The 26,659-nt window shown below is 37.2% G+C and overlaps 1 protein-coding gene across 3 annotated transcripts in view; it reads left to right on the top strand.

Moving 5' to 3' along the window:
• Positions 1-26,659, top strand: part of HECW2 (HECT, C2 and WW domain containing E3 ubiquitin protein ligase 2) — a 360,649-nt gene that overhangs the window by 273,771 nt on the left and 60,219 nt on the right. For all 3 annotated transcript variants that reach the window (XM_019635678.1, XM_019635677.1, XM_019635680.1), the window contains 3 exons: positions 15,964-16,098; positions 19,397-19,499; positions 21,427-21,523. In XM_019635678.1, coding sequence (XP_019491223.1) covers positions 15,964-16,098; positions 19,397-19,499; positions 21,427-21,523 — 335 coding nt within the window. The remainder of the gene's footprint in view (positions 1-15,963; positions 16,099-19,396; positions 19,500-21,426; positions 21,524-26,659) is intronic.

Raw genomic sequence — 26,659 nt, 5'->3', positions numbered from 1 at the left:
ACTGTTCTTTATCTATCTTGCATCTTTGGAAGAGACTTTTTTTCTAATCACTTAAGGCCAAGGGTTTAAATGGGATCAGATTTCACAGGATTCTAGATCTGATAAGCTCTTTTGGGGAGTTCTAGGGTGAAAAAATGTCCTTGACTCACATAAAAGAAGAAAAGTAAAATAGTCTTTTAAAATTAACTATTAATTAAAGAATAAGAGCGTAATATTGGGCCTTGCTAGGTGAGATGTGAGGGTGATGACAATGACGACAATGATGATAATAATGATACCTGCATTTATTAAACTCATACCATGTGCCAGGCACTGTATTAGGTACTTTTCCGTGGATTATCATACTTACACTTCATGGAAATTCATGGTGGTTGTTATTATTATTATTATTATTATTATTATTATTATTATTATTCACACTACTGAAATTTAGAGATATTAAATAATGTGTGTTTTAGCAAGCATGTGAGGAATCCAGGATTCAAACTCTAGTAATGTGACTTAACCACTGCACTCTACAGGAAGAGATTGTCTTTGGAAATGAGAAATACGTTTTCATTATCCCAGGGAAGAAGAGTTTTAGGCCACATGCTGGTGCCCTTCAAGGCTGAGTGACACGTAAAGGTCTGGATTAGATCATGGGTGTTCTAGCAAAGGCCACAGCCACAGAAACACATACATGGCCTCATGCTTAAATGCCACAGCATCCTCATGGTATTATATGATAGGGGCACAGAAAACAATGTAAGGAAATGGAGTTCACATGTATCAATGGCTTATTAGATGCCAGGCTCTACGTTAGATGCCAGGCGCTATGCTAAAGATATTATATTAGCTCATTTAATTTTCACAATAATCCTATGGAATAGGTTTCACTGTAGATGAAGAAACCAAGGCTCAAAGATGTTAAGTGTGCAAGTGAACTCTTAGATACAAATCCATGTTTTTCTGTGTTCAAAACCTGTAATACTTTTCCTATATAAGGTTAGTCTAGACCTCACTGGCCACTAACTACCTAACTAACTTGAAATAATGTCATTTGAATTTACTGGGTCTGAGTTCCTTATATCTACAAATGAGTAGGTTGATCATCTTTCCATGTGCTTACTGGCCATTTGTATATCTTCTTTGGGAAAATGTATTTTCAAATTCTTTGTCCAATTTTTAATTAGGTTATTTATTTGTTTTACTGAGTTGTAAGTTTTTTATGTATTCTGAATACTAGTCCCTTATCAGAATATGCTTTGCAAATATTTTCTCCTGTGGATTCTCTTTTCACTGTCTTAATGGTATTGTTTACAGTACAAAATTTTTAACTTTGATGTAGTCCAGTTTATGTGTATTTTGTTGTTTGTGCTTTTGGCATCATTTCTAAGAAAGCATTGTCTAACCCAAGGTCACAAAGATTTACCCTTGTGTTTTCTTTAAGCGTTTAATAGTTTTAGCTTTTACATTTAGATTTAGGATCCATTTTGAGTTAATTTATTGTATGGTGTGAGGTAGGGGATTCAACTTCTTTTTTTTGCATGTGGCTATCCAGCTGTCCCAGCACTATATGTTGAAAAGACTATTCTTTCCCATTGATATTATTAGTTGTTAGGAAAACGCAAATCAAAAGCACAATGAGACCACTTGGTTGGCCATAAAACAAAACAACCTAGAAAATAGTAAATATTTGCAAATATGTGGAGAATTTGGAACCCTTATATATTGCTAGTGGGAATGTAGAACAGTGCAGCCACTTGGAAACGGTTTGACAGTTCCTAAAAAACTGTTATGCAAAGAATTGCCACCTAATCCAGCAATTCCACAACTCAGTATATACCTAAGAGAAATGAAAATATACTTCCACACAGAAACTTGTGCACACATGTTCATAGTAGCATTATTCATAATAGCCAACGGGTGGAAACAACCCAAATATCTATCAACTGATAAATGAATCAATAAATGTGGTAGATCCATACAATAGAATGTTATTTGACAATGCAAAGGAATGAAGTACTGACACAGCATGGATGAACCTTAAAAATATTCACAGAGTGAAATAAACTAGTCACAAAACATCACATATTGTATGATTCCATTTATTTGAAAGTTCCAGAAAAGGCGAATCTATAGAGCTATAAAGTAGATTTGTGGTTTCCTAGGGTTGGAGATGGAATGGGGAGTGAATGTTAATGGGTACAGAGTTTTCTTTAGTGTGTGGAGGGTGGATGTTCTAAAATTATGGTGACATTGCACAACCCTGTGTATATACTGAAAAACAGCAAATTGCACACTTGAAATGAGTGGATTGTATAGCATCTGAATTGCATATCAATCTGTTTAAAAAATTAATAGGCTGAACTATAAGAAGGCCAAGATTCTCTTTTTAGCTCCTAGATTCTGTAGATCTCTGATTCTTCAGTCTTGAAGATTAGATGATATGGTTCCAAACTGGATATGACATCAAATATGTGATGCTTTTCTTTTGGCTTTAATTACTTTGGGAAAGATCTGTTGTTCAGAATTTCACAGTGTGTTTTAACCAGTTTTTTGTTCCATTTCTTGATTTCTTTAATTATTTTAACTCTGTAATGGTGGGACTGGCAATTAAACCAAGTTTTATTTCATACAGAATCGTCCTTATGAGACTGTGATCAACACCTGTGTATATATTTGTTGTACTGAAGGCCTAGGATATTCACCTAACATAGAGGACATGTTTTGACTTGCGTTTGAAACAAAGCGTATAAGCAAAGAAAGTGGCCCAGTATAAAAAAATTTTCTGCTTGCTGCTTATGCATATCGTAGTAATTCTTAAATTTTTGTACACTTTCAAGAGTGTGAAAATCAAGGGTAATTTGGGATCTGGGTTACAGTGTTGAAATAGTCGCTCTATAGTTTTGCAAGAAATAGGCATCAGTAGTATTAAAATGGGACTTGTTTAAAATGCTCCTGGTTCTTGGCTGGGTTTGATCATTAGTGTGTGCTCACGGGGATAATATAACTGGAAGACAAATATGGGCTTTAATAAGGAAAAGCAAATGTTATTTAACTTAGGAGGCTTTCTTTCCTTCCTTCCTTCTTTCTTTCTTTACTCCCCCCCCCCTTCCACCCTCCCTTCCTTACTTTTGTGCCATGGTTAATTTGATGGATTTGAGAAAATTATTCTGCAGTGAGCTCAGGACTTCTGGACCCATCACTATCTGAACAGACTTCTATGAACCTCATTTTTTCCTTAAGTGAGGGTTAGTAACCTGTCCAGCTCCTGGGGCTGTGGTTAGCATCAACTTAGATAACGGTGGGATTACAAATGGAAGAAAAACAATTAGCATTATAATCATCACAGTTTATTCAGTAATTGACTTAATACTACTTGACTTATGGTGTAGAAGATAAAAGCTGTACAATTATAAAACTCTACAGGTTTATGACTCAGTTTGAGGAAAGCAAAGACATGGAATATACAAAATACCTGCAAAATAAAATGGACTGTTATTTTGTTTTGTATTTTATTTATTTTTAGCCAGGGGTGCTGCTAACCTGGTTATTGCTACCCAACTCACCAAAATCTTGATTGAGTAGAAGTAAGGATATATAGAGAGCAATAATTAAGGAGTTTCATCAATTTAGAATTTTATGAAAATAATAAAGATTTGTTGCTAATGACTGAATCTTTACTCTAAAGGGAAATACATAGCAGTTTGATAAAGGATATACTATAGGATTCAGAACAGTGTCCCATTTCTCCTCCTATGAACTGCTGATCTCCCTTAACCATGGTGATCTAACAGCATGGCTTTTTCTGTTTGTTTGTTTTTTGTTTTTGGTGGATGTGTTCCAGTAAAACTTGATTTAAAAAAAGTTTTTACAACTGAGGTGTTTTTTTTAAAGATCTTTATTAAAATATAGCTAACATACAATAGTACGTTAGTTTCCAGTGTACACCACAGTTATTCAACATTTATACACCTAAAGAAGTGATCACAATAAGTCCAGCAACCATCTGACACCGTACTATGCTATCATAGTATTATTGACTATATTCCCTTGCTGTACATTACATCCCCAAGATGTTTTATACCTGGAAATTTGGACCTCTTATTCCCCTTCACTTTTCACCCCCTTGTTTAAAATTTTCAATTATAGTTGACATTCAGTATTATTTTACACTAATTTCAAGTGTACAGCATAGTGGTGAGATATTTATATAATATAACAAGTGATCCCCTGACTAGTCTAGAACCCACCTGGCACTATACATAGCTATTAGCATATCATTGACTCTATTCTCTATGCTTTACACTCCCATGACTATTTTGTAACTACCGATTTGTACTTCTTAATCCCTTCGCCTTTTTCACCCTTCCCCAACCCCCTCTCATCTATCACCCTGATAAATCTAGTACCCATATGACACAATACTTAGTTATTACAATATTATTGACTATATTCCTTATGCTATACCCTACATCCCCATCACTGCTGTGTAACAACTAATTTGTACTTCTTAATACCTTCCCCTTTTTCATCACCTCCAACCCTCCTCCCACCAAAATATTCTCTATGAGTTTCTGTTTTGTTTGTTTGTTTATTTTGTTCTTTAGATCCCATTTATAAGTGAAATCATATGACATTTGTGTTTCTCTGTCTGACTTACTACATTCAGTATAATACCTTCTAGGTCCATTCATGTTGTTGTAAATGGCAAGCTTTCATTCTTTTCTACAGCTGAGTAATGTTCCATTGTATATATGTACCACCTCTTCTTTATCCATTCATCCATTCAGGGTCACTCAGGCTGCCTCCATATCTTGGCCATTGTAAACAGTGCTGCAGTGAACATATGGATGCACATATCCCCTCGAAGTAGTATTTTGAGTTTCTTCAGATAAATACCCAGAAGTAGATTACTGGGTCTTTTATTATGGCCTTTGTTTTAAAGTGTACTTTGTCTGGTATAAGTACTGCTACCCCAGTTTTGTTGTTGTTGGGGTTTTTTTAGTTTTCATTTTCATGAAATACCTTTTTCATTCCTTTACTTTTAGTCTATGTGTGTCTTTTGATCTGAAGTGAGTCTCTTGTGGGCAGCATACGTAAGGGTTTTGTTTTCTTATCCCTTCAGCCACCCTGTGTCTTTTGATGGGAGCATTTAGTCCATTTACATTTACATTGAAAGTAATTGTTGATAGATATGCAGTTAGTTATTGATATTTTGTTCTTTTCTTTTTTGTTGTTCTTGTTGTAAAGAAGTCCCTCTGAGATTCCTTATAATACTGGTTTGGTGATGATGAAATCCTTTAGCTTTTTCTTGTCTGGAAATCTCTATCCTTTGATTCTAAATGATAGCTTTGCTGGATAGAGTTATCTTGGTTGTATGTCATTGCTTTTCATCACTTTGAATATTTCCTGCCACTCCCTTCTTGCCTGCAAAGTATATGTTGAGAAATTAGCTGAAAGTCTTATGGGAGCTCCCTTATAGGTAATTAACTGCTTTTCTCCTGCTGCTTTTCAGGCTCTTTCTTTGTCTTTAACTTTTGGCATTTTAATTATGATATGACTTGGTGTGGACGTATTTGGGTTCAACTTGTTTGGGACTCTGTGTGCTTCCTGGGCTTGTATATCCATTTCCTTCGCCAAGTTAGGGAAGTTTCCTGTCATTATTTCTTCAAATATATTTTCAATTCCTTGCTCTCTCTCTTCTCCTTCTGGTACTCCTGTGATGTGAATGTTGTATGCTTGATGTTGTCCCAGAGGCCCCTTAAACTGTTCTTATTTTTTCGGATTTTTTTTGCTGCTCTGATTTAGTGTTTTCTGCTACCTTATCTTCTAAATCACTGATTCAATCCTCTGCCTTATCTAATCTACTGTTGATTCCCTCTAATATTCTTCATTTCAATTATTGTATTCTTTATTTCTGACTGGTTCTTTTTTATGTTTTCTATCTCCATTTTTATGTTTCCTATGTCTTTGCTGAAGGTCTGTCTCCCTGAGTGTTTGGAGCTCTGCGTCTGGTAGATTGCTTGTCTCCATTTTGTTTAGTTCTTTTCTGGAGCTTTGGTCTGTTCTTTTATTTGACACATGTTTCTTTGTCTCCCCATTTTGACTGCCTCTCTGAGTTTGTTTCTATATATTAGGTAAGGCTGCTATGTTTCCCAGTTAGTGGAGTGGCCTTATGTAGTAGGTGTCCTATGGGGCCCAGTGGCACAGTCTCCCTTGTCACCAAAGCTGGGTGCTCCAGGTGTGTCCCTTGTATGGGTTGTGTGTGCCCTCCTATTGTAGTTGAGCCTTGGTTGCTGTTTGCACATCAGTAGGAGGGATTGACCCTCAGCCCGATTGGTTGTGAGGACTGGCCATGACTACAGTGGAGGAACTGTGGTGCAGGAGCTAACCCTACAGAGCAGGATTCACTTTAGCAGGGCTCTGATACCTGCCCAGTCTGCCCTTTGTGTTTGTTGTCCTTGGAGGCAGCTCGGTGATGCTCTGGTCCAGTCAGAAGCAGGCCACTGGAGGTGCCATCCCTCGGGCTTCCTGGGATTGGACCCACTATAGGCCAAGTTCAGCCACAGCCTGTGCCCTTCCTGGGGCCACCTGGCATAAGCCACAAAGCAATCCATAGATAGCTGCTGCCTGTACTGGATTTGGAGGTGCCTCAAGAGGCCAAGCTGCAAACTAAGGTCAGCTGTCACTGGTGCTGGGCTTAGGGCTGCTCAGCCAGAGGTATGGCCACATTGAAGGCAGATGCTGCTTATTTGCATTTTGTGAATCTTTGAGACATTTTAAGAAAGTCTGCAGCATGAGCCAAGGCAGGTCATTTGTACGGAAAAGCCACTGGAAGCGCTTATGTGTGCCTGAACGTTGGGTGGGGCAGGGTCTCAGAATCACCAGGGTAGGCCATACAATATTAGCCAGGTTGATGGAGACTCAGCTATGGCGGCAGCCTGCATCTGCACTCTGGGATGGGGGAGGGCTCAACAGAGAAGCAATGACTTCTGCCAGCTTCTCCTCCAGAGAAAGCTGCCCCTTCAGTCCTTGCCCTAAGCCAGACAACTCAGTTCCTCCCTATAAGTCCCTGGAGCCTTTCAAGCTGCTGCCTCAACACTGGAGCTTACAACAAGTGAGTCTGCTAGCGAGTAAGTTGGTGCAAAGTTCCTGTAAGAGTATCGCCTGGGACTGCAACCACCCTCCATCTCTTTCAGCTACAATCACTGCTGGTTTTCACAGCCAGAAGTTATGGGGACGTCTCTCCCCGGCACTGAAACCCTGGACTGGAGAGCCTGGTGTGGGGCTGGGACCCTTCACTCCTCTGGCAGGGGAACCTCCACAGCTGAGATCTCCCTTCCAATTTTTAATGGTCACACACAGATGCGGTGCCAGCCCGATCTACATCTCTGCCCCTCCTACCAGTCTCGAGGTGGTTTCTACTATATGTCCTTAATTGTAGGGCTTCCATTCAGCTAAACTTCAGGTGATTCTCAGTGATGGTTCTGTAGTTTAGTTGTAATTTTGATGTGGTTGTGAAAGGAGATAAGCACAGTGTTTACCTATCCCACCATCTTCACTAGAAATCGGCAGCATGGCTTTTTCAAACTAGGGTTCCCTTTGTTGTTCTTTTCTTTGTTTTCCATATTGTTCATGACCGCCGCAGGATAGTCTGCCCTCAGATGTTTTCTCCTGCCTTAAAACTGTATAACAACCCAGAGTGGCCTCTACCATGAGTGGTCTGTTATTGTGGTCATTCTGGTAGATTTATTTTCCTGCCGATCAGTGGCCTTCTACTCTGGTGGTTACATTCCCTATCAGCCATGGTCATGAAGGTAGGGTTTTTAAAACATCTTTGGCAAGATAACTTTCTCCTGAGAACTGGATCTGAAATCAGATCCACACATTTGCACAGAACTATGTACTTCCTATGTAAAGCCATAAACACCTCTCCCCAGACTGTTTTATCCTTAATGCTTCTCAGTTGGACTATAAAAGAATGTGCACCACACACTGGTATAGGGTCTGCAAGTGTCCAGCGCAGGTTGACTTAGCTCTGGCATGGGACACCTGGAAAGTTTTTATAGCAAAGATAGGATTTGAACTGAACCTTGAATGATGAGTAGGAGTTTGATTAAAAAAAGATTATGGTAGAGAGAAAATGGGGGATAAGGAGGAAAAACACCCAAGGTAAAGGTGTGGAGACAGGAACACACCAAGTCGGTGTGTTTGGTTCCTATGAAGAGGTTATGGGCAAATTTCACTACACACACACACACACACACACACACACACACACACACACAGATGCGAGCTGATGATGTAAGTTTCCTTCCCAAAACTCTAGACCCAAGAAGAGACTACGTTTCAGTCCAAGCCTGAAGGCCAGAAAACACCAATGTCCCAATTTGAACAGTTGAGCAGGAGTTCCCTCTTCTTAGACTTTTTATTCTGTTCAGATCTTCAGTTGATTGGATGAGTCAATTTATCCAGTCTACTGATTCACATGTTAATCTCATCCAGAAACACACATCACTGACACACCTAGAATAATGTTTGACCAAATGTCTTGGCACCTCATGGCCAATAATGTTGACACATAAAATTAACCATCACAGACTCATCTCAATGAAGTAAAGTCAGTGAAACTCCATTCCAGAGGGTTAAGGATAACAGAGAGAATGATGTGAAATGACATGGATAATTGGAAAAGTACTATGAAGTTTGTGATTTCTTAAGTTTATATAATGGGCTTATCATTTAGTTTAATTTTTTAGGAAAAGTGTTATATTTGAGCCTCCTTTCAGAAGTTAAATATGCAATAACATTTTTTTTCCTGCCTCTTTGCTTTGTACTCTTAAGCAGTATTAACACAGAGTGGTTTTTGTTTTTGTTTTTGTTTTTGCAGATCATTCTACTTGAGCCTAAATTAAAATACTAAGAAATTTTGAGCTTTAAAAATGACATGATAAACTTCATGTTTTCTTTTTTAATAAAAATGAAAAACAGCAGCCATCTCCATATTTATAAACCAAATATCCTTTCCCATAGTTTCTGATGTTTTTTTCCTACAAAAATCATATGCTATAATATCTCCCAGCTAAATTGAAATGTATATTTCTATAGCCAAGCTTTGTAACTCTAGGGGTTTGTGACTTTAGATAGATGTTAGATTGGGGATTTAAGTATCAGAATGGTCCAAATACCCAACTTTGATGACCATGGCAAATGACAGTTATGGTTATGAAGATAGATTTTTAGAAAAGAACAAATATTTGTGCAGTGAAAGTTACCACAGTCTGAGCCTACTTGAGGATTCTCATTTTACCAGACCCTAATAGCTCAGGTGGCTACAGAATTTGACTCGGTAGATGACATAGATTCTGGTTTCAATCCCCCATGAAGCTGATGGCCACAATATATTGGGTCAGGTTCATCTCAGTGAGTAAAATGCAACTCAATATTTGGAGCTCTCTAGGCAATTCCAAATGTCTGAGCAGGATAAGTTCTGTACTTTGAAAAATATGTTTTTATTTTGTTTTTTGTCAATTTGACCACTATGTTTGTTATTTTTGTAGCACATCTCTTTAATTGCTTTGAAACAACTAATATCTCTTTGTGGTGGTTACCTGGTTTAATCACCTCAAGTTACACAGCAGTCCAGGTGGAGATGGAATTAAACTCTAAATGTATACATAGCACACGTTTTTTAAATAATCTCTTGCTCATTGTTAAGGGTTTGGTAAAAGGGTGTTAGATAAAAAAAATAACCCACATAAAAAAAACTAAAAAAAAAAACAAAAAACAAAACGAAAAGAAAAAAAAATTTAAAAATGACCCATATAAATACACACAGAAGACAAAGATGAATCTTTCTGGGGCCATGTACCTATTTGAATGAGAGAATGGAGCAGAGATTGGTTTTGTGACTGTATTTCTGAGTAAAAAGCTACACACGTGGAATCTTGAAGGAATTGCCCATGTGTGGAGATGGACTTTACCTTTTAAACAGTTGTCTTCATGACCTGCAATGTATCTTTTTAAAAACAAGTAATATTCTATTTTAAAATTTCATGGCAGTGATCTTCTATGCTACCTAATACAGGCTGATTTGTAGAACTCCATTCTCAGTCTTCTATCGTGATGTGCTGGTAAATGTTTAACAACCAGCTCTCAAAGAGAGGTGTGGAGGAGGGCTGATTTGTAGCATTTGCCATTTCCATGGTGTAAATTCTCCAACCATAGCCAATTTCAACCTGCCAGCATCACCGTCAGTAAGCTTACAGAAAACCTTTGAATTTCACAATCAGCTCTCATGAGCCAGTACAAGCCATCCCCAGGATATCAGTGTCTTTCCTACAATATTTCCAACACCTAAATACCACCATTCTCAACATATAAACTATCTCTCCTTTAGCTACTTATCCGCATCTACTAACCAACCAGCTGTTTCCAGAGCTGTAGCCCAAATACCATGATTCCGGTTTTCTCTCCTAGCGACTTTAGATCTCTGATCATAGCAGCTTAACAAAATAACCTCCTTTAACTTTTTTGTGACTGATACAGATGTCATGAAATATTTGGAATCAATCCCTCCTTCAAATGAACCAAGTAGTAAAAACTGTTAGCATGACTATTTTTCCTTGTAATACCTTGTATCATTTTGCCTTTTTGATCACAAAGTTTTGGTAACAAAGTTCTGTTTGATGTAAAATATAGAGAAAATAATAGCGTATAATTCCTCATAATTGGAGAAATACTAGGGAGGGAACCAGGAGCTAAGAAGAAGTTTATATTTTGGAAGGGAGAGAATGTGTGAGTAAATACAATCTTTATAAAAACTAAAGTAGATTGCAATGAACTTTTTTGAGTATTTTTAAAACTTTGTAGAGTTGAGAAAGCAGAAGTTAGAACAGATTCATTATTCATTACGCAGTGCTTCTAACTTACAAATTGTTCTTTCACTGTTTCCATAGCTCTTTTGAGAAAGAAGGATAGAAGATCTGATGTTCTGTCTTTCTGTCACGTAGTTACAAGTGCTTACAAGTGCTTTTTGTTTTATTTTGTTTACATGGTCTTTTAATATGGATTTCTGGTTTGGCAGAATGTTAACTGGAAACAATTTCAAACTTCCGTAACTTAGATTTGTTGAGTTTGAGGTTGGTATTTCTTCATAAATACTGATGGCTTTTTCTTTTCTTAAAATAATAGAAGCTTTAAAAAAAAAAAAAGGAATTGTGTAAAGAGCGAAGTGTATTTTGTTTGGCCTCACTAAAATACCACTTGGCTCCAACTCGCCCATATTTCCTGACTGTGACCGTGCCCCAAAGCAGTGAGAGGGTAGAAGTTTTTAAAATGAGATTGAAGTTTGTGTATTTGCATTCCTTTCAGTTTTTAACTGTATTGTTAGTCTTAGTTGGTCCAGCATTGTGAAGCTTGAGTGAATTTCCCTAATGAAACTTAACAGTAGGGAATGTGTGTTGTTCAAAATTTGCTTTGCTAGTGGCTAATCTGAAAAAGACTCATTCTTTGATACAGTTGCTTTTGTTCATGGCGTCTACATTCTCAACATGCTGTTTATCACACAGTATTTATTAATACCTGTTAGATACTGTCATAAATAAAGGCAGGCTATTCCAGAATGGTGACATAAAAAGTGACCCAAATTAAAAAGAAAAAAAAAGTACTAGGTCAACTTCATTACCGGCCTGAACTAGTTAGGGTATCCTGGGGAAAAGTGATCCACTTTCCTCGCATAATTGATTTGTGCGTCAGAAATAGAAATGGCAAGCCTAAAATTTGCACAGTAATTTCCCTATGCTTTCCTCTCCATTTTAAAGTGCAATACATTTTTCCCAACTCAGCTGTGACCTGAGTAGTCCCTTTTATGTCGATAAAGCACCAAGGAAGCCTGTGGAAGGTCACACAATGGGCGGAGCAGAGCCAAAATGCATGCTGAGGAATTGCTTCTTTGTGCCACGTTCTATGAGTGCTCTAGCTATGTGATTTTGATAGAGGTCTGAATCGAGACCTTTCTCCCCAAGGACTTGGCAGACTTAAAAAGTGTGTATAAACAATATACACATTCCATTTGACTCTGAAACTGAACCAACCCCTTGCAGGATACAAATAGCACCTACTTCCCACCCACAGCCATACCTCTGATAGGTTAGCGACGCGAATTGTACAGAGTGTGGACAGTTGGCTGTCTGGCATTGGTAGCAGCCTTTTCAGGGTTGAAACAGTGGTGAGGCCCAGCACTGTGAGTGGCTATGATTGTCAGCCTAATTCAATAAATACTTAAGTGCTTTTCTAAAATCAAGTACTATGTTAATGTATGGGAGAGGGAAGAACATGAAAAGATAGGAAGTAGAAAGCACAATGAGAAAAAAAGTCCAGCTATATGAAAAGGAGGGAGAGGGGAAAGAGATACTGCTCATTGGGCTTTGGAGTCAGACAGAAAGATGAAAGAAGAAAGAATACCAGCTTTATAGGTTCCCAACTATACATGTCACTTAAGTCACGATTAAAGGTGAACAATATTCGTATTAAAGGTGAATAATAATGAGATATCATCATTGATCAAATAATAAAAATCCTTGTTTATAATATTGATTGCTGACTTCTGTGTTCTTCTGTGCTTTTAATTTAGAAAGACCATGCTTCCTTTGCAATTCTGAGATGTCAGCGTATCAGTTAGAATTTGGTTTGGCTGCATTGTAACAGGGACCCATGTAAAGTTTAATATACAATATTTTATTCTCTCACATAAAGAAGTTCAGAGATAGGAAGTCCAGGGCTTTTAAGGTGGTTCCTCAAGTTGTGAAGCCCTGGTTCCTTCCAGCTCTTTGCTCAGCTATTCTTCATCTTCATGGTTCAACATGGCTGCTAGAGCTCCAGCAATTACGTCCTTCTCTCAGGAGCAGAATGGATGAAGAACAGAAGTAGGGCTTGACCTGGTTAAAATCTCCTTGTATAAGGGGGTTTTCCAGAACCATGTGACACTCTCTTTACATCTCATTGGCCAGAACTTAGTTTGGGTCACACATACCTACAAGCAGCCTGAGTTGTTTCACAGGAGCCTTGTGACTGTAGCAAGAAACACTGTGATCCTTAGAAAAATGTCTTAGAAGTTAAAACTGTTAGAATTAGTAATAATAATAGTAACTCACATTTAAGGGTCACAGGCACTCTGTTCAAAATGTATATGAACCATCTTATTTAATCTTCCTTTGAGGTAGGTGTTATTATCCCCATTTAACAGAAAAGAAAATGTGGTTTAAAAGAGTTAAGTAGTTTGCCCAAGGTTGTGTCTCTAGTAAGTGGTGGAACTAGAGCTCAGAACTAGCCTTTTTCTAGATCCCAAGCATTTATCCACTACTTTGCTTCCCACTCTCAGGTTTTAGCTTGGTAGTTTATTCACATCTACAATGGGAAGTTTTCAAACCTATCCTATTTGTGGCTTTATAGTCTTTAGTTCTTTACCCTATTCTCTCTGTCTGTCTCTCTCTCTCTCTCACACACACACCCTCATTTATTTTTTTCACATCTTTAAGTGTTTCTATGCTTATGTAAAAGAGCATGACTTTTAATACTTGATTAGTTCAATGTGAGTTATCTTTCTGTATTTTGGTCAGGCATCTGCATATTAGGGTTTTTGGCAATTTATTATTTACTGAGCACCCTCTCTCTCCCAGATGCAGCCCTAAAAGCTATTGGGGATAATAGGATCAGTAGGAAAGAGTCCCTGCCCTCAAGGCATTTACAGTGTAATTCTTTAGAGAATGGATTTTAGACAACCCTCTTAGCATCGAATTATACTATGACACTACATGTAAATCACAACTGACCTAGATGTGCACACCCATTTGTCCTCATAATTACAAGTGCATCCTGGTTACCTCTAAATGGCCACCTGTCCCTTCAAAACATTGCCAAGAAACTAGGTAAACAGGCAATTCTATTTTAGTCCTCTTTGTATTTTTCCCTTAAACAACATGGTTTATATTATTGTTTTAGTAATAAAAACAATCTTAATTTACATAAAATAGATATGGGTTTGATTATAACCTATTATTTTGAAGTGTTCATTTGTAAAAATAATTGAATTCCTATTTTATGACATTTTGAATAGTGGCAGAAATAATATACGAGTGTATTAGAAACCCAAATCAAATGGGGACCAGTCGTGACATTTGGACCAGAGCCTGCCAATTCAAGCCTGTGTAAGGTTTATCGTTGGTGTATTTTTTTTTTTACAAGATCAGAGAAGAAAGATGTTCCACCTGACAGGTTAGGATAAGAAGAGCACTACCAAGGGACGTGAGGCTGGTGACATCATCTCCTACAAGACTTCTATTTAATCCAGTCTTTGTTTCTTGGAAATGGAATATTGAAAGAAGGAATTGGCAAGGATTCACATTTGTCCATTTCTCTGCTTTGTTATCTAGCGCATCTACTGTTCAAAGTTATTTCTTCACAAAGAAGTCACTTATTTTCCTGTTTGGGAACTACCTACAAATTATTTTGCCACATTTGCTGATTATGTATATGCATAAGCATTTTGTTTCATAATGGGAAGGGGATTTTTTTTTTTATAAGCAGAAATACACCATCTGCCCCTGGGATTTGCCTAGATGTATTCATTCCTGTTCTTTAAGGTATTTTGTTAACTGCACTCCATCAGTTTGAGAAGTCAGTCTTTTTCACTTAGGCTATTTGGCATGTATCATGTGCCCTGACACTTGATATATAGGTAATGAGTCTCCTGGCTCTCCTAATACTCTCTTTTTTCTTTGGTGACCTAATTTACTTCATCTGATCATGGAAAACTTGTATTTTCTAATTGCCCTTGAGATCATGGCTTCATTATTACCTTGAGTGAATTTTACTTTGAAAACTTATACCATTTGGCTCCTAAAGGTAATGGTAAATAACACTTCTGTAGAGCTTAGAATTAAACAAACAAAAAGAATTTGTAAAAAGGCTTCTCTATATCACATGCAATCCTGACTGCAACACTGAGGGAGGTGGTTGGTGCTCATTCATGATTTCTTGTCACCAGGGACTTTGCAGTAAACATGGTAGACATGGTTTCCTCCCTCCTCTCAAATTATGGGGGAGAAATGTTTATTATGAATGAGGAGACAAGTTTATATAAGAAAGGTATAGCGCAGAGAACTTAAGTGGTTTGCTCAGAGTCATTGTATCTGATAGAATTTTTGTGGCTGTGTGATCGATGACTAAACTGGAAAGGCAAGTAGGAAGGAAATTTTCAAGTCTTGGAAAACTGACCAAAGAGTGGAATGTGGAATGTTTTTTCTGTAAATAATGGGTAACCAGTAAAGTCTTTGGATTAGTACGGTGATATAATCAAAGCATTTAGAAAGCATATTTTGATAGTGAAGTGACAGCTAAATGAATAAGGTTGAAGAGATGTGGAACAACTGAGAAACTATTAATACTAATTTATATTAATATAATAATATGTGCAAAACCCATGAAATAATGGCATGGTACTCAGGCTGAGACGGGATGTATAGAGGAGACGCTACAGTGGGGAATGGGGAGGACCTGGAAGCTGACTGGACAGGAGAAAGAAAAGAGAAGTCAACGATATTTGAAGTTTCAGGTCAGAAGAACTGTGTAATAACTATGGATAGCAGTAAGCGCTTAAAGAGCATCAGTTAAGAGAAGCCCAAACATCCATTCACATGACTTCTAAGATCATATCTTTGATGAGTATCTCTTAGAGTATTTCCTAAAACCAGGAATACTGTTCCTTCCTGCTTTCTTCATTCTGGATCCAGTTTAAGCATGGCTTTCTCAGTTTGGTCTGTCCAGAAGAGGCAAGGAGATGTTTTCCCAAAGATTTAAAATTAGGAGAAAATGGAGGTCGATCAATACTCAAAAGTGGGTCTTTTCCTGATTGTGTGAAATGATAATGAAGACAAGTATGTGGCATGTACTGACTTGATCAAGTGGATTCTTTCTTAGGCATTTTTTGTCGACCACAACTCCCGTACCACCACTTTCATTGATCCCCGGCTCCCACTTCAGAGCAGTCGACCCACAAGCGCACTGGTCCATCGGCAGCACCTGACGAGGCAGCGCAGCCACAGCGCAGGCGAGGTGAGTCACGTGCCTTGGGAACTGACCCAGGGCTGGTAGAGACTGCGGGGATGGGGGGGATGNCGGGGGTCTGGGTCTTCATTACTCTTTTGTTTTGTTGTTCTTAGTTTGACTTAGAGATTATCATTTGGAGGCTGAAAAGTGTTGGAACGTTGACAGGGTTTCTTTGGAAATACATAGAGCCTAAATGACAAATTTTAAAAAGCAGGATATATGAAGGAAGATTTAAAAAGCAGGATATATGAAGGAAGATTGAAGATATTAGAGATTTTCTTAAATTCTTAAGATGGTGAGAGAATCCATATTATAATAAAATGTTCAAGAGAGGACAATGAGCCCTTTTGCACACCTAAGGGCAGCTTCATGGAAGAAATGAATGTAACTTTTAGTGGGCTAAAATTTGGTAAGCTATAGGGAGGTTTATTAAATGAGGGTTGTAGATTAGATTAAAATCATTGGACAAGTCATGGGATTGTGACATTCCCACTAATATTCTTTAAAATTAGGATATATCTGAGAGTTTATTTACTCTTAACTGCCCAGAGAAAATGGGTGGGAATTAAGGATTACCAAAAGTTCTACTGTGTTCTACTTTGTTAGTTTGCAGTACCAGTGGTAACCACATGAGGGCTCTCTAATAGCCTAACCAAAAACAAACAACAAAAAAAACTAAAGGGAAAAAAAAAGAATATCTTCCTGCTTCCCTATTTTTAGCAGCTTAAATAAAGCAAAGGAATGTTTTAGATCAAAATGTTTTATCCTAAATATGAACTTATGCTTCGAATAGATTCATCACTTAATATACATTGGTTCTAAAAATTCCCTTAGACATATTTAATTAAGATTCTTTCCTGCATGCCTTTTCCACAACTATGTGCATATCATATTTTCAGTATTATATTGTAGGTCAAATATTTTTGTAGCTTCTATTATAAGAAAAAAAATATGAATGCAATAAATAACTGGATTTGATTCATCAAAATTCCACTCTTGGAATTTCCCCTCATGGTTTACATACTGCTCTAATGCATCATGTGTGTTTGCTGGTTGTAGATGCAAACATAGACGAGTATACATGAGAAGCTCATATAAAAATGATATATAAATCTATTGCAGGATGAGGTATGTACAAAAATATTTATGTTTTATGAGTAGCTAATAAATCTTTACCTTGCTGTCATATAAACCATTAGTGGTGAACTGGCTGATGCTAACAGCATTCATGTTTAAAGCAGAACAGACCTCTCATCTTTGGACCTTGTGCGTGATGTGTAGCATAATTAGGGCCCTGCCTGACTTGATCACGTGGCCAGTATACTTTACCCATTTGCTTTATCTCATCATCACGATAGGAAACTGACTGTTCAGTCTGGTCAGAACTGCGTATGGCAGATTAGTAACTATCCTTACGTTTTCTTTTAACCCCTCTGCCTCAGAACTTCAGTTATTTTCATGGTCTCATAGTAGCCTGTTGTGGGAGAGGGATCCTAAGGTACATGTTAAAATGTGAATGAAGATCTCTCTTTATATTGATGGAAACCGAGCAGCGGAACAGAGATACCCCATAACATCTCAGCATTTGGCCCCCAGCATTGGTAAACATTTGAGGGGCATATACTTCCTGACCCAGCTGTTGGAAACATGCATATCCTGCCATGATATGCACATGTGTCAGGGCTCACCCACTGTCTGGCAGCCTGGTTTGAAGAAGTGGGGTGCCAAGGAGAGGACCTTTGGCTGTTCAGGGAAATGTTGACACATAGCAGCATACTGACAGCAGGGAAAGTATATGTTGGTGTACTGACATGATCAGTTCTGTGAGTGACAAACAAGGTGTAGTTTATGATTGAATCTCCTCCCAGAGTGGATGACTTCATTCCACAAAGCCAATCACTCAAGAGAAGCAGAGAGAGAAGCTTTTAGTTGCTTACACAAGTTTTTCTTATACTCATTTAGCAAACATTCCAGGTAGTAGAAATGTTTGGTATCTCTTCCATCCAACAAATTAATACCAAGTACCGATAGTGTAGAAATAGTGATGGTTGGTGTGAGTGACATAAATAAACAACATATGTTCCTGTGTTCTTATTAAGGAGAGAAAATATGAGACTAACCATAATACAAATAAATGAAAATATGAGTGAAAAAAATGCTTTAAAACTGTCAGTAATGGCAGCTGCTTTGTAAATGTACGCCAAATACTGTGGGAGCCCAGAGCAGGTCACATTTAATGTCAGCTTGAAGGGAAGGGAAAGCTTCATCGAGGAGCGCCTGTTTGAATTACGCTTTGAAGGAGTGAGAACATTCTTGAAGCCTAAGCAGGCAGAGTAGGGTGGGGATGATCTTTCCAATTTTAGAGCTTTTAGAAAACCCCCCATCAAACGCCAAACTGATGCAATATGATAAAACGGTAAAGGTTTAAATGGATGGGAGAAGAAGCTCTATTTTTAAAATTCCAGCTTAGAAATCCAGTATGTTATTTTATTTTGCCTTTTGTTCTCTTACTCTCATATACTACTGTTCTAATGTCTTAAAAGATTTCTGTAATATGGGGGGAAGTGCTAAAACAGAAGCTAAAGCAAAGTTAGAGTTTTCTGGTAAGAATATGAATGGGTATTTTTGTTTATCTATTTGTATGGATGAGTTTCTAAGTCTATAATAGTTACAATAAATAATTCAGGTCAGGGCAACCCTATTTAGCTCTTCCACACCTGCTATGATTAGCTCTCTGGTGTGGGAGTTTCAAACCAGAAAGAGCTGTTATACTGGGTGCTCTAATGAGCATGTAAATTGTTTCTAAGGAGATAATACACCAACTCAGAAGCTCACACGAAGATGGCTGCTCTTTGTCCTGTCCTCTGCTGAGACAGGGACTTTCTTGACCGGCCATTGCCAAAAGCAGGTCTGTTCTGGCACTGCCCCCATATGTTTTGGGCCACTCAGGTCTTTTCTCCGCTTGTATTGTTGCAGGTTTGTGTTCTGTCAAGGCCCAAAGTTATTCCTGATGAACGGGTCTGCTATTTAGCACTTAAAGCCCAATAATTTAAACATCTATGGAACTATTCCTTTACCACTTGGTAAATAGTCAGTGCCCTGGCCCTTCTCAAAGACCTGGGTGCCTCAGCCCTTCCACTCAGTTCAGCCACTAAAGCAGAGCTTTTGAGAAAGCTGGCATCTGTTCTGCTCAGCTGGTACTTACCAATGCTCATTGTCAAGTATTTGGAACAATTCAGCGTGAGTTGCTGATACAAAGTACTCAAGTCTTGGGGCAGAACCTAAACGATGCTTGTGTTTGCAGGTCGGAGAAGATTCTCGACACGCAGGACCACCAGTTCTCCCCAGGCCGTCGAGTACGTTCAATACAGTCAGTAGGCCACAGTACCAGGACATGGTTCCAGTGGGTATGTCATCCCTTCCCAGAAACCTTCATCTTTGCTTTTTATGTCAGCTTGGACCGTGCGTTCTGCGGTGATGCTTCCCTGTTGTCAGCCTGCTACTTTTGCCGTGTACTGAGAAGTTCTTCCATCATCCCTAAGAAATTGATTTGAATCTCAAAGCACCTATGTCTTATAAAATCCTATAGGATAAGATTTGTTTTTCTACCACTCTCCCTTTTCTGAGTAGAGCCATTGCAGTAGATTGTTGAAGTTAAATAAGTTGTTAAGGCAACTGTGTTATGTGCTCATTTCAAATTAGGCATTTACACAAGCATACACTTAGTATATATTGATGCTTGGGACATTTCAATGATGTGTGACACTGTAGTAGCCTCACAAAATAAGAAAGCAATGATGGCACATTCTTAAGGGTTTTTGTAGCAAATATCGGAGCAAAATTATAAAATAAAGATAAAGGATTGTGGGAAAATAGGCCTAAAGAACAACTTGAGATGTTAAAATGATGAGGCTGAAGTAGATCAGTTTTCAAACCCCAAGTTCCTAAAAACAGGTGGAATGGACAGACTGGTGGGGGGGGGGGCCACATGGGGTCTCCATTGAAAAGCTCTCCATTTGTCTGTTTTTACTTTAAAATTTTTACTGTTTTAAGAAACACTTTATCATGAAATGAAATGTAATGCCCATGGCCTAAAGAAGTTTGATCAACACTGGATAAGAAAAAATCTTGGGTCAAAGTACTTGTAAGCAGTCTATTTTTTATTCTGCCATTACTAAGAGGATACTAAATACTGTATATAAAACTTTAAAGCACTGTAAAGTTGTTCAAAAGGTTATCTAGTCTGTGATCGTGGATGGAATGTAAAAACTCATTGACAAAATTTCAGTTATAAAGGTGGTTTTATTATTGACATATGCTGAAATGTGCAGTTACGGAAACTTTAAGTCTGACGATTGGATTCCATGTTAGCAAATAGTATTTTTTTTTAAGTTTGTTCATATTTAACTAAAATGTATATGCATAGGCAGCATGACGCATTCAAATTTGAATCGGCGAATGCCTGGAGAATTATATTTCTTTTGTTTGATCATTTGTTGCTTTAGGTAAGGCATGTTTCTTGATCATATTTATGAACACCAGAGTGACGACTAAACTAGGATTTCTGATGTTTGAGAATTCAGACATTCAGCTCTGTGATTTAAGTATATCTATATTTCTGATTATATATAAATCAATATAATCAAGATGAATCATCTTAAATAAACAAATTAGTTTTCTTGATAAAAACAGGTATTAAAAGAGCCCTTAATAAATTTTAATTAAATATTTAAAATTGCTGTGGACATTAGCTTGACTAAGATATAAATTTTTCTTTTAACGTATTATGTATATAGTTGATGATGCTAATTGTGTTGTTGCTATTGGTATAGTTGGTTTGGTAAAGAGCTATGTGTGGCTCAATGGCATTTATTTCCACATAGAATTTAGGAATGGTTTGTCCTTTGCATTTTGATAGTAGCTGTTGCTGGCAACTGCAGCGTTTGGGTGACTCTTGTTCTGCCTCTTTATCTCTTTGCATGGCTGATATTTAATCAGAAGATCGTTTTCCATTTCTAACAGTTGATTTTGGTAAGCAGTAGCTTAAAACATTCAATATCTAGAATCTTATTGGTGAGTTCGTCTTGCAATTTGATGACAGATATGGCTCATCAAATGAGTTTAATGAGTGTTTAGGTAAGTCACACCTAATAACTCTAAGTCTAATACTCATATAACATGGTAGTGGTTCTTTAAGCATTTGTAGTGGTTCCAAACTTTGACTTTGAATACTAAGAATATTAATCAGAAAAATGGGTTTTTACAAGTTTGAATTTATATGCACAAAACTAATAACAGATTTTTAAAACATTGTTATATTTTCTGATTTTTCAGCTTACAATGACAAGATCGTTGCATTTCTGCGCCAACCCAATATCTTTGAAATTCTACAGGAACGTCAACCTGATCTTACCAGGAATCACTCACTCAGGTAACCGGAATATTGGTGTTTGGTTCAAGTGGTGTTAGCCCCAACTATTGAATCTTCAGTAACAATGATAATCTTCTTGGAAATTCACTCTTTCTTTCTGGCATCCTGAACAAAGATATCTTGTGCACAAATACTTTATGACATCCACACCAGGTCATTGTAGTCCTGGCTTTTTTCTATTAAGTACAAAGGTTGAATAAACTTGACTGAAGAACCTAGAACCCTCTTCAAGGAGTATGAAAAAGAAACAAAACTTCACAGCCATGAACACACCCTAGATGTGCAAATTCTAATGAAAATAATAAGATACTAATCTTTTTGAGTATAGCTTGAGTAAACAAAAGTAACATAGAGTTTATTGAACCAAGATTTATAAAATCCTAGACTTGGTATTCACATTTTTCCATAATAAAAACACAGTGGAACCAAGGAGTAATATCTGATACTCTCCAGAGCCCAGCATTACCCTGCATGAACCCTCTCTTCTAAACAACTCTTCAATGCATCATGCTTCAAGCCCCGTTTTACTTTCCTGAATACATGCTGTTCCTTTTCCCTGGCATATTTTTTTCCTTCTTCTTCATTGGGCAAGAAAGATCATTCCTTTAAAACGCAATGCAAGTGGCCCCTCCATGAAGTCATTCAGCTCCATTGTGGACTCTTGCTCTCATAATGTAGGCTAGTATTTTTCTACCTCAGTGTCTCAGTGGAGATGGAAAAACCATGAGTTAAGGCTGAAAATCTCTTAATTCAAAGCCCATTTGGTTTACATGCCACTTTTACTGGTAGAAATATGCCCAATGGTGACATCCTGATCCACAGCAGTGCTTCTCAAATACTACTCAACCTAATTGTTCCAAATTGTTTTCATCAGGATTATCTGGGGAGTTTTATAAAGTACAAAATGCCAGGTCTCATCTCCCACAGCTCCCCTCCCTTCTCTGAATTTATATCCCCTATTCTCCCATGCTCTGCCCAGAAATTTAAATCAGGCATAGGGGAGAGCTCAAGCGTTTAATTTTTAAAAAACCTCTCCATATAATTTCAATTGCACAGCTAGGTGTAATAAGTTCTTGTCTAGACACTAATTTCATAATTAATTATGTAATATATCAAGTTGCCTTTCGTACTTTGGTTATAAGACTTTTGTGTTTTAATTAGACTTTTCAGGTCTTTATGCTTTATTTCCAATTAGATTATAAGCTCTTTACAAATAAGGATGTTAGTCAACTCTTCATTGTTTCTCCTTACTGCTCAACTATTTAGAATAACATTTTGCAGATAGTGAATATGTGTGTGTGTGTGTGTGTGTTTGTGTATTTGTTGATTTGAAAATAAATTACCAAATATCCTTTTTATGATGTTCTCAGTCCCTCATATCTGTTTTTATTGAGGTATAATTGAAATATGACATTATCTCAGTTTCAAGTGTACAACATAATGATTCAATATTTGTATATACTGCCAAATGATCACCACAGTAAACCTAGTTAACATCTATCACCATACACAGTTACAGAATTTTTTTTGTGGTTAGAACTTTTAAGATATACTCTCAGCAAATTTCAAATATGCAACACAGTATTATTAACTGTAGTCACCATGTTGTACATTACATCCCCATGACTTATTTATTTTATAACTGGAAATTTGTACCTTTTGACCCCCTTCACCCATTTCACCACCCCCACCTCCATCAGTCTCTCATATCTTTAAAGTTGTTATTACCTTCTAAAGTTTCTGAAAGCTAATGCTACATATAATTTCAAGTATGACATTACAAATGTTGTTTATACAGAAAATCCCAGTTTCACATTAGTTAACATCTAACTCAGTGCTTTCCCCAACTTGACAAGAATGCTGTTCTAAATCACAAAAATTATAAAAATTATACAATATCGTTTTGTATATTATGGCATCCACTCAGGAATTTGTGGTCCTTTGGAGAATATTGTGTAAGAATATTTAGTTAATAAAAACTACAAAAATGAGCTCCTCAGTTGTCTAATGAGAGATCTTAGAGATTCTGAGCCACAAAGCAAAATGAACATACAAAAGCCCTCCTTTTTTGCTAATTACAAAATAAGGAAAACTCTATTTTCTACCAACTCCAGCCACAACACACACACACACACACACACACACACACACACACACACCCCACACACACACACACATCTTGATAGTACCCCATCCCCCACAAAAAAGAACAAGNACAAAATAAGGAAAACTCTATTTTCTACCAACTCACACACACACACACACACACACACACACACACACACACACACACACACACACCCCTAGTCAATATCTGTCTTGATAGTACCCCATCCCCCACAAAAAAGAACAAGAAAGCGGAAACTCAAGAAGTGTTTCACTTTTGCTCTGCACATTATTATTTACACCAATTTAACATGTCTTCAAATCTCCACTATCAGAGAAATCAGATGACTTAATCTACCTGAACAGGGCATCTGACATTATCATTATTTTTTAATGACTTGACAGACCTTAATAGATCCTAACAGAGGGAAAAGCTGCAGACCTCATTGGTTGCTTCCAGTTTTGTTTTTCTTTCTGCTTTTTAGTCTCTTTAAAGTCTCAAATCTCCTAAATTGCTGAAGATGTTTATTTTTTAATGATTCCCGCGGTCCTCAGTTAAGCACAAACTTTCTTCTAAGGTAGATCTCACATGGTAATCAATTGCTAGGAAATCATTTGATAGGCTTTGAAATAAGTTTCCATCTTATTCCAAAACTAATTTATAAGTTTTCATTTCCACTTTCTAAGACTGTTTACAGAATTTGACCATAAAAAGCATATGCAGTCATGACAAGTAGAAGGAAGCAGGAACTTAAATCAATGAGATAGTGCTATTCCTCTTACACAGAATATGTATCACAGTGCACTTTTCTTTTCTGAAAAGTTTTTGGTAGTTAAGCGTTTTCCTTAACATAACAACATAATGGGGAAGTTTGTGTATGTAAGAGAACATTCTGTTTCACATAGTTAAAAGCTGCCTTGTAAGAAGCATTCCCACAAATGCAGGGGTGGGGAACCAGCTGGGGTTCTTTAATCTCATGTGTCAGTGATATTTTTGATAAGAAATATCACTGCATGGCATAGACTGCTTGTGTGTCAAAGGGAACTATGAACCTTATATTCACATCTTGAGCAAGAGTTCTCAATAGCCGAGTAGCTCTGTATGCATTCTTCCTCATCCATGGAGCACAGCCACTTAAAAGAAACATCCCTTCTTATGTTCTCCGCAATATCAGGAGGAAAAAGTGTTAGCCCTCGGGAAATTCAAATAGGTGTGCCTCTTAACTTTATGTTTTTTCCTGCTTTGCTTGTGATTCCTCCTAAACCAGACAATAGGAAGCACTTTATTTAGTTTGTGTCCATATAGTGCTCCCCTTCCTGACACTCCACTGGTGTATCTTTTCCTGTAGAATGACTGTGGTTTCCATGCAATGGGACATGGCTTTTGCTTTCAACTGCTGTATTTAAATCACTGCTCCCTCTAACCTGATCTGTTATGCAAAGGTGAATTCTCAGAAGTTGCCCTCCTTTTTTTTAATCTCAGAAGAGGTTTATTTCCTCAGAAAAGTCAACATCCTAACATCAGTACCATCACCATCAAAGGGGTAGTGTCCCCAGTGGATTCCTATGTACTTACTATTGGTTCTCATTGAAACATAGTAATCTCTAAGAAGCTTTTTGTATGCTATGACATTAACACAAAAGATGAAATAGAATATTCTTATACTTTATTAGAAGACAAATATATTCTTTAAAAAACAACTTTTTAACAGTATTTTGTAAGTGAATGTAATGAATACAAATTCAATAAAAGTTTTGGTATTGGTATTAGTACAGCATTGTGTTATGAACAAGGATCTAAATGTCATAAAACTGAATTAACAGTTAAGAATTTCTCCTCTTGTGTGATTATTATTAGGTCCAGCCGGTAAATCTATTCCCTACTAGTCCAGCTTTCCCCAGGCATCAGTAATAATTATTTTGGGCTCCAGGTTGAGTCCTCCTTAAGTGCTTCTTAAATAAGTTCCCTTGCCATGAGGATGTAACCTGTGATAATTTTTTTCATTCTGGTAAAAATTAGGCCATTCCTTTTTTTTTTTTTGTCATTAGTAAATTAGTAACTTGGAAGTCAAATTCTGAGCCACGAAAGACAAATGGATACAAGTCTCAGCTTTCACCAGAATAGAAGTAAATACACACTATAACCTTCTATTTCTTCCCATCATCCTATTTTAAAAGCCTGGAATTTTGTTATTGCTCAACTTTACTTTTTTTTTTCATTTTAAAAATAGCACATGCCATTGTGAAACTCCCAAACAATACAAAGTTTTTGAAATAAAAAATTAAAGTTTCCAAAAGCTAGCTTTCAGAAAACAAACCCCAGGGCTCAAAATGTCTAACCTATTCCTTGTTGTTTTCTAGCAAATGAATTTTTCTACATTTAATATTGTGCTGGAAATATTAATCTCAGCTAACACCTGGCTACTTGGTCAAAATAGCATAAATGTACTTCTGCTGAGCCTTCTGAGGTTTCCTGTTAAGACCTGCCTAGCTCTCTCTCATCGTCTTCTAATTGTTGACTGCTCACTTCGATGCCTGGAACCAACATGACACACTTTTGACCTTAGTTGTACCAAATTGAGATAATAGGAAATTTGGATTGGAACTATCATTTTCCTTTGGACCACACAGGCATAATTATTGAATGTTTAAAACTACCTGATTAAAATAATTTATTGACAACACGTAGTAATAGTCACTGGAGAATCTTGGTCTGTCTCTCACTGGGAGACCAGCATTAATAATGACTCTTAGGAAGCAGTAGAATATACATCTTAAGAGTTCAGGGTTGTGGTCAGACAGACCTAATTTGAATTCTGACTCTGCAATTTACTTGTCAGGTGGCTTTGAATGAAGTATTTAGCCCCTCCAAGTCATAATTTCTTCATCTGTAAAATGAGAATGGGAATTTCTAGCTTGCAGGGTCCTTTTGAAGATTAAATGAAATAAATTATTTAAAGCACTAGGTACTATGTAAGCAGTAGCCAGCATAAAACATAGAAATTCATATTATTTTAGTAGTGTGTTCTT

This window comes from Hipposideros armiger, unplaced genomic scaffold (assembly GCF_001890085.2).
Source record: "Hipposideros armiger isolate ML-2016 unplaced genomic scaffold, ASM189008v1 scaffold_23, whole genome shotgun sequence".
Taxonomy (NCBI): domain Eukaryota; kingdom Metazoa; phylum Chordata; class Mammalia; order Chiroptera; family Hipposideridae; genus Hipposideros; species Hipposideros armiger.
The sequence above is the reverse complement of the archived record's forward strand: the minus strand, read 5'-3'. Positions and strand labels throughout refer to the sequence as shown.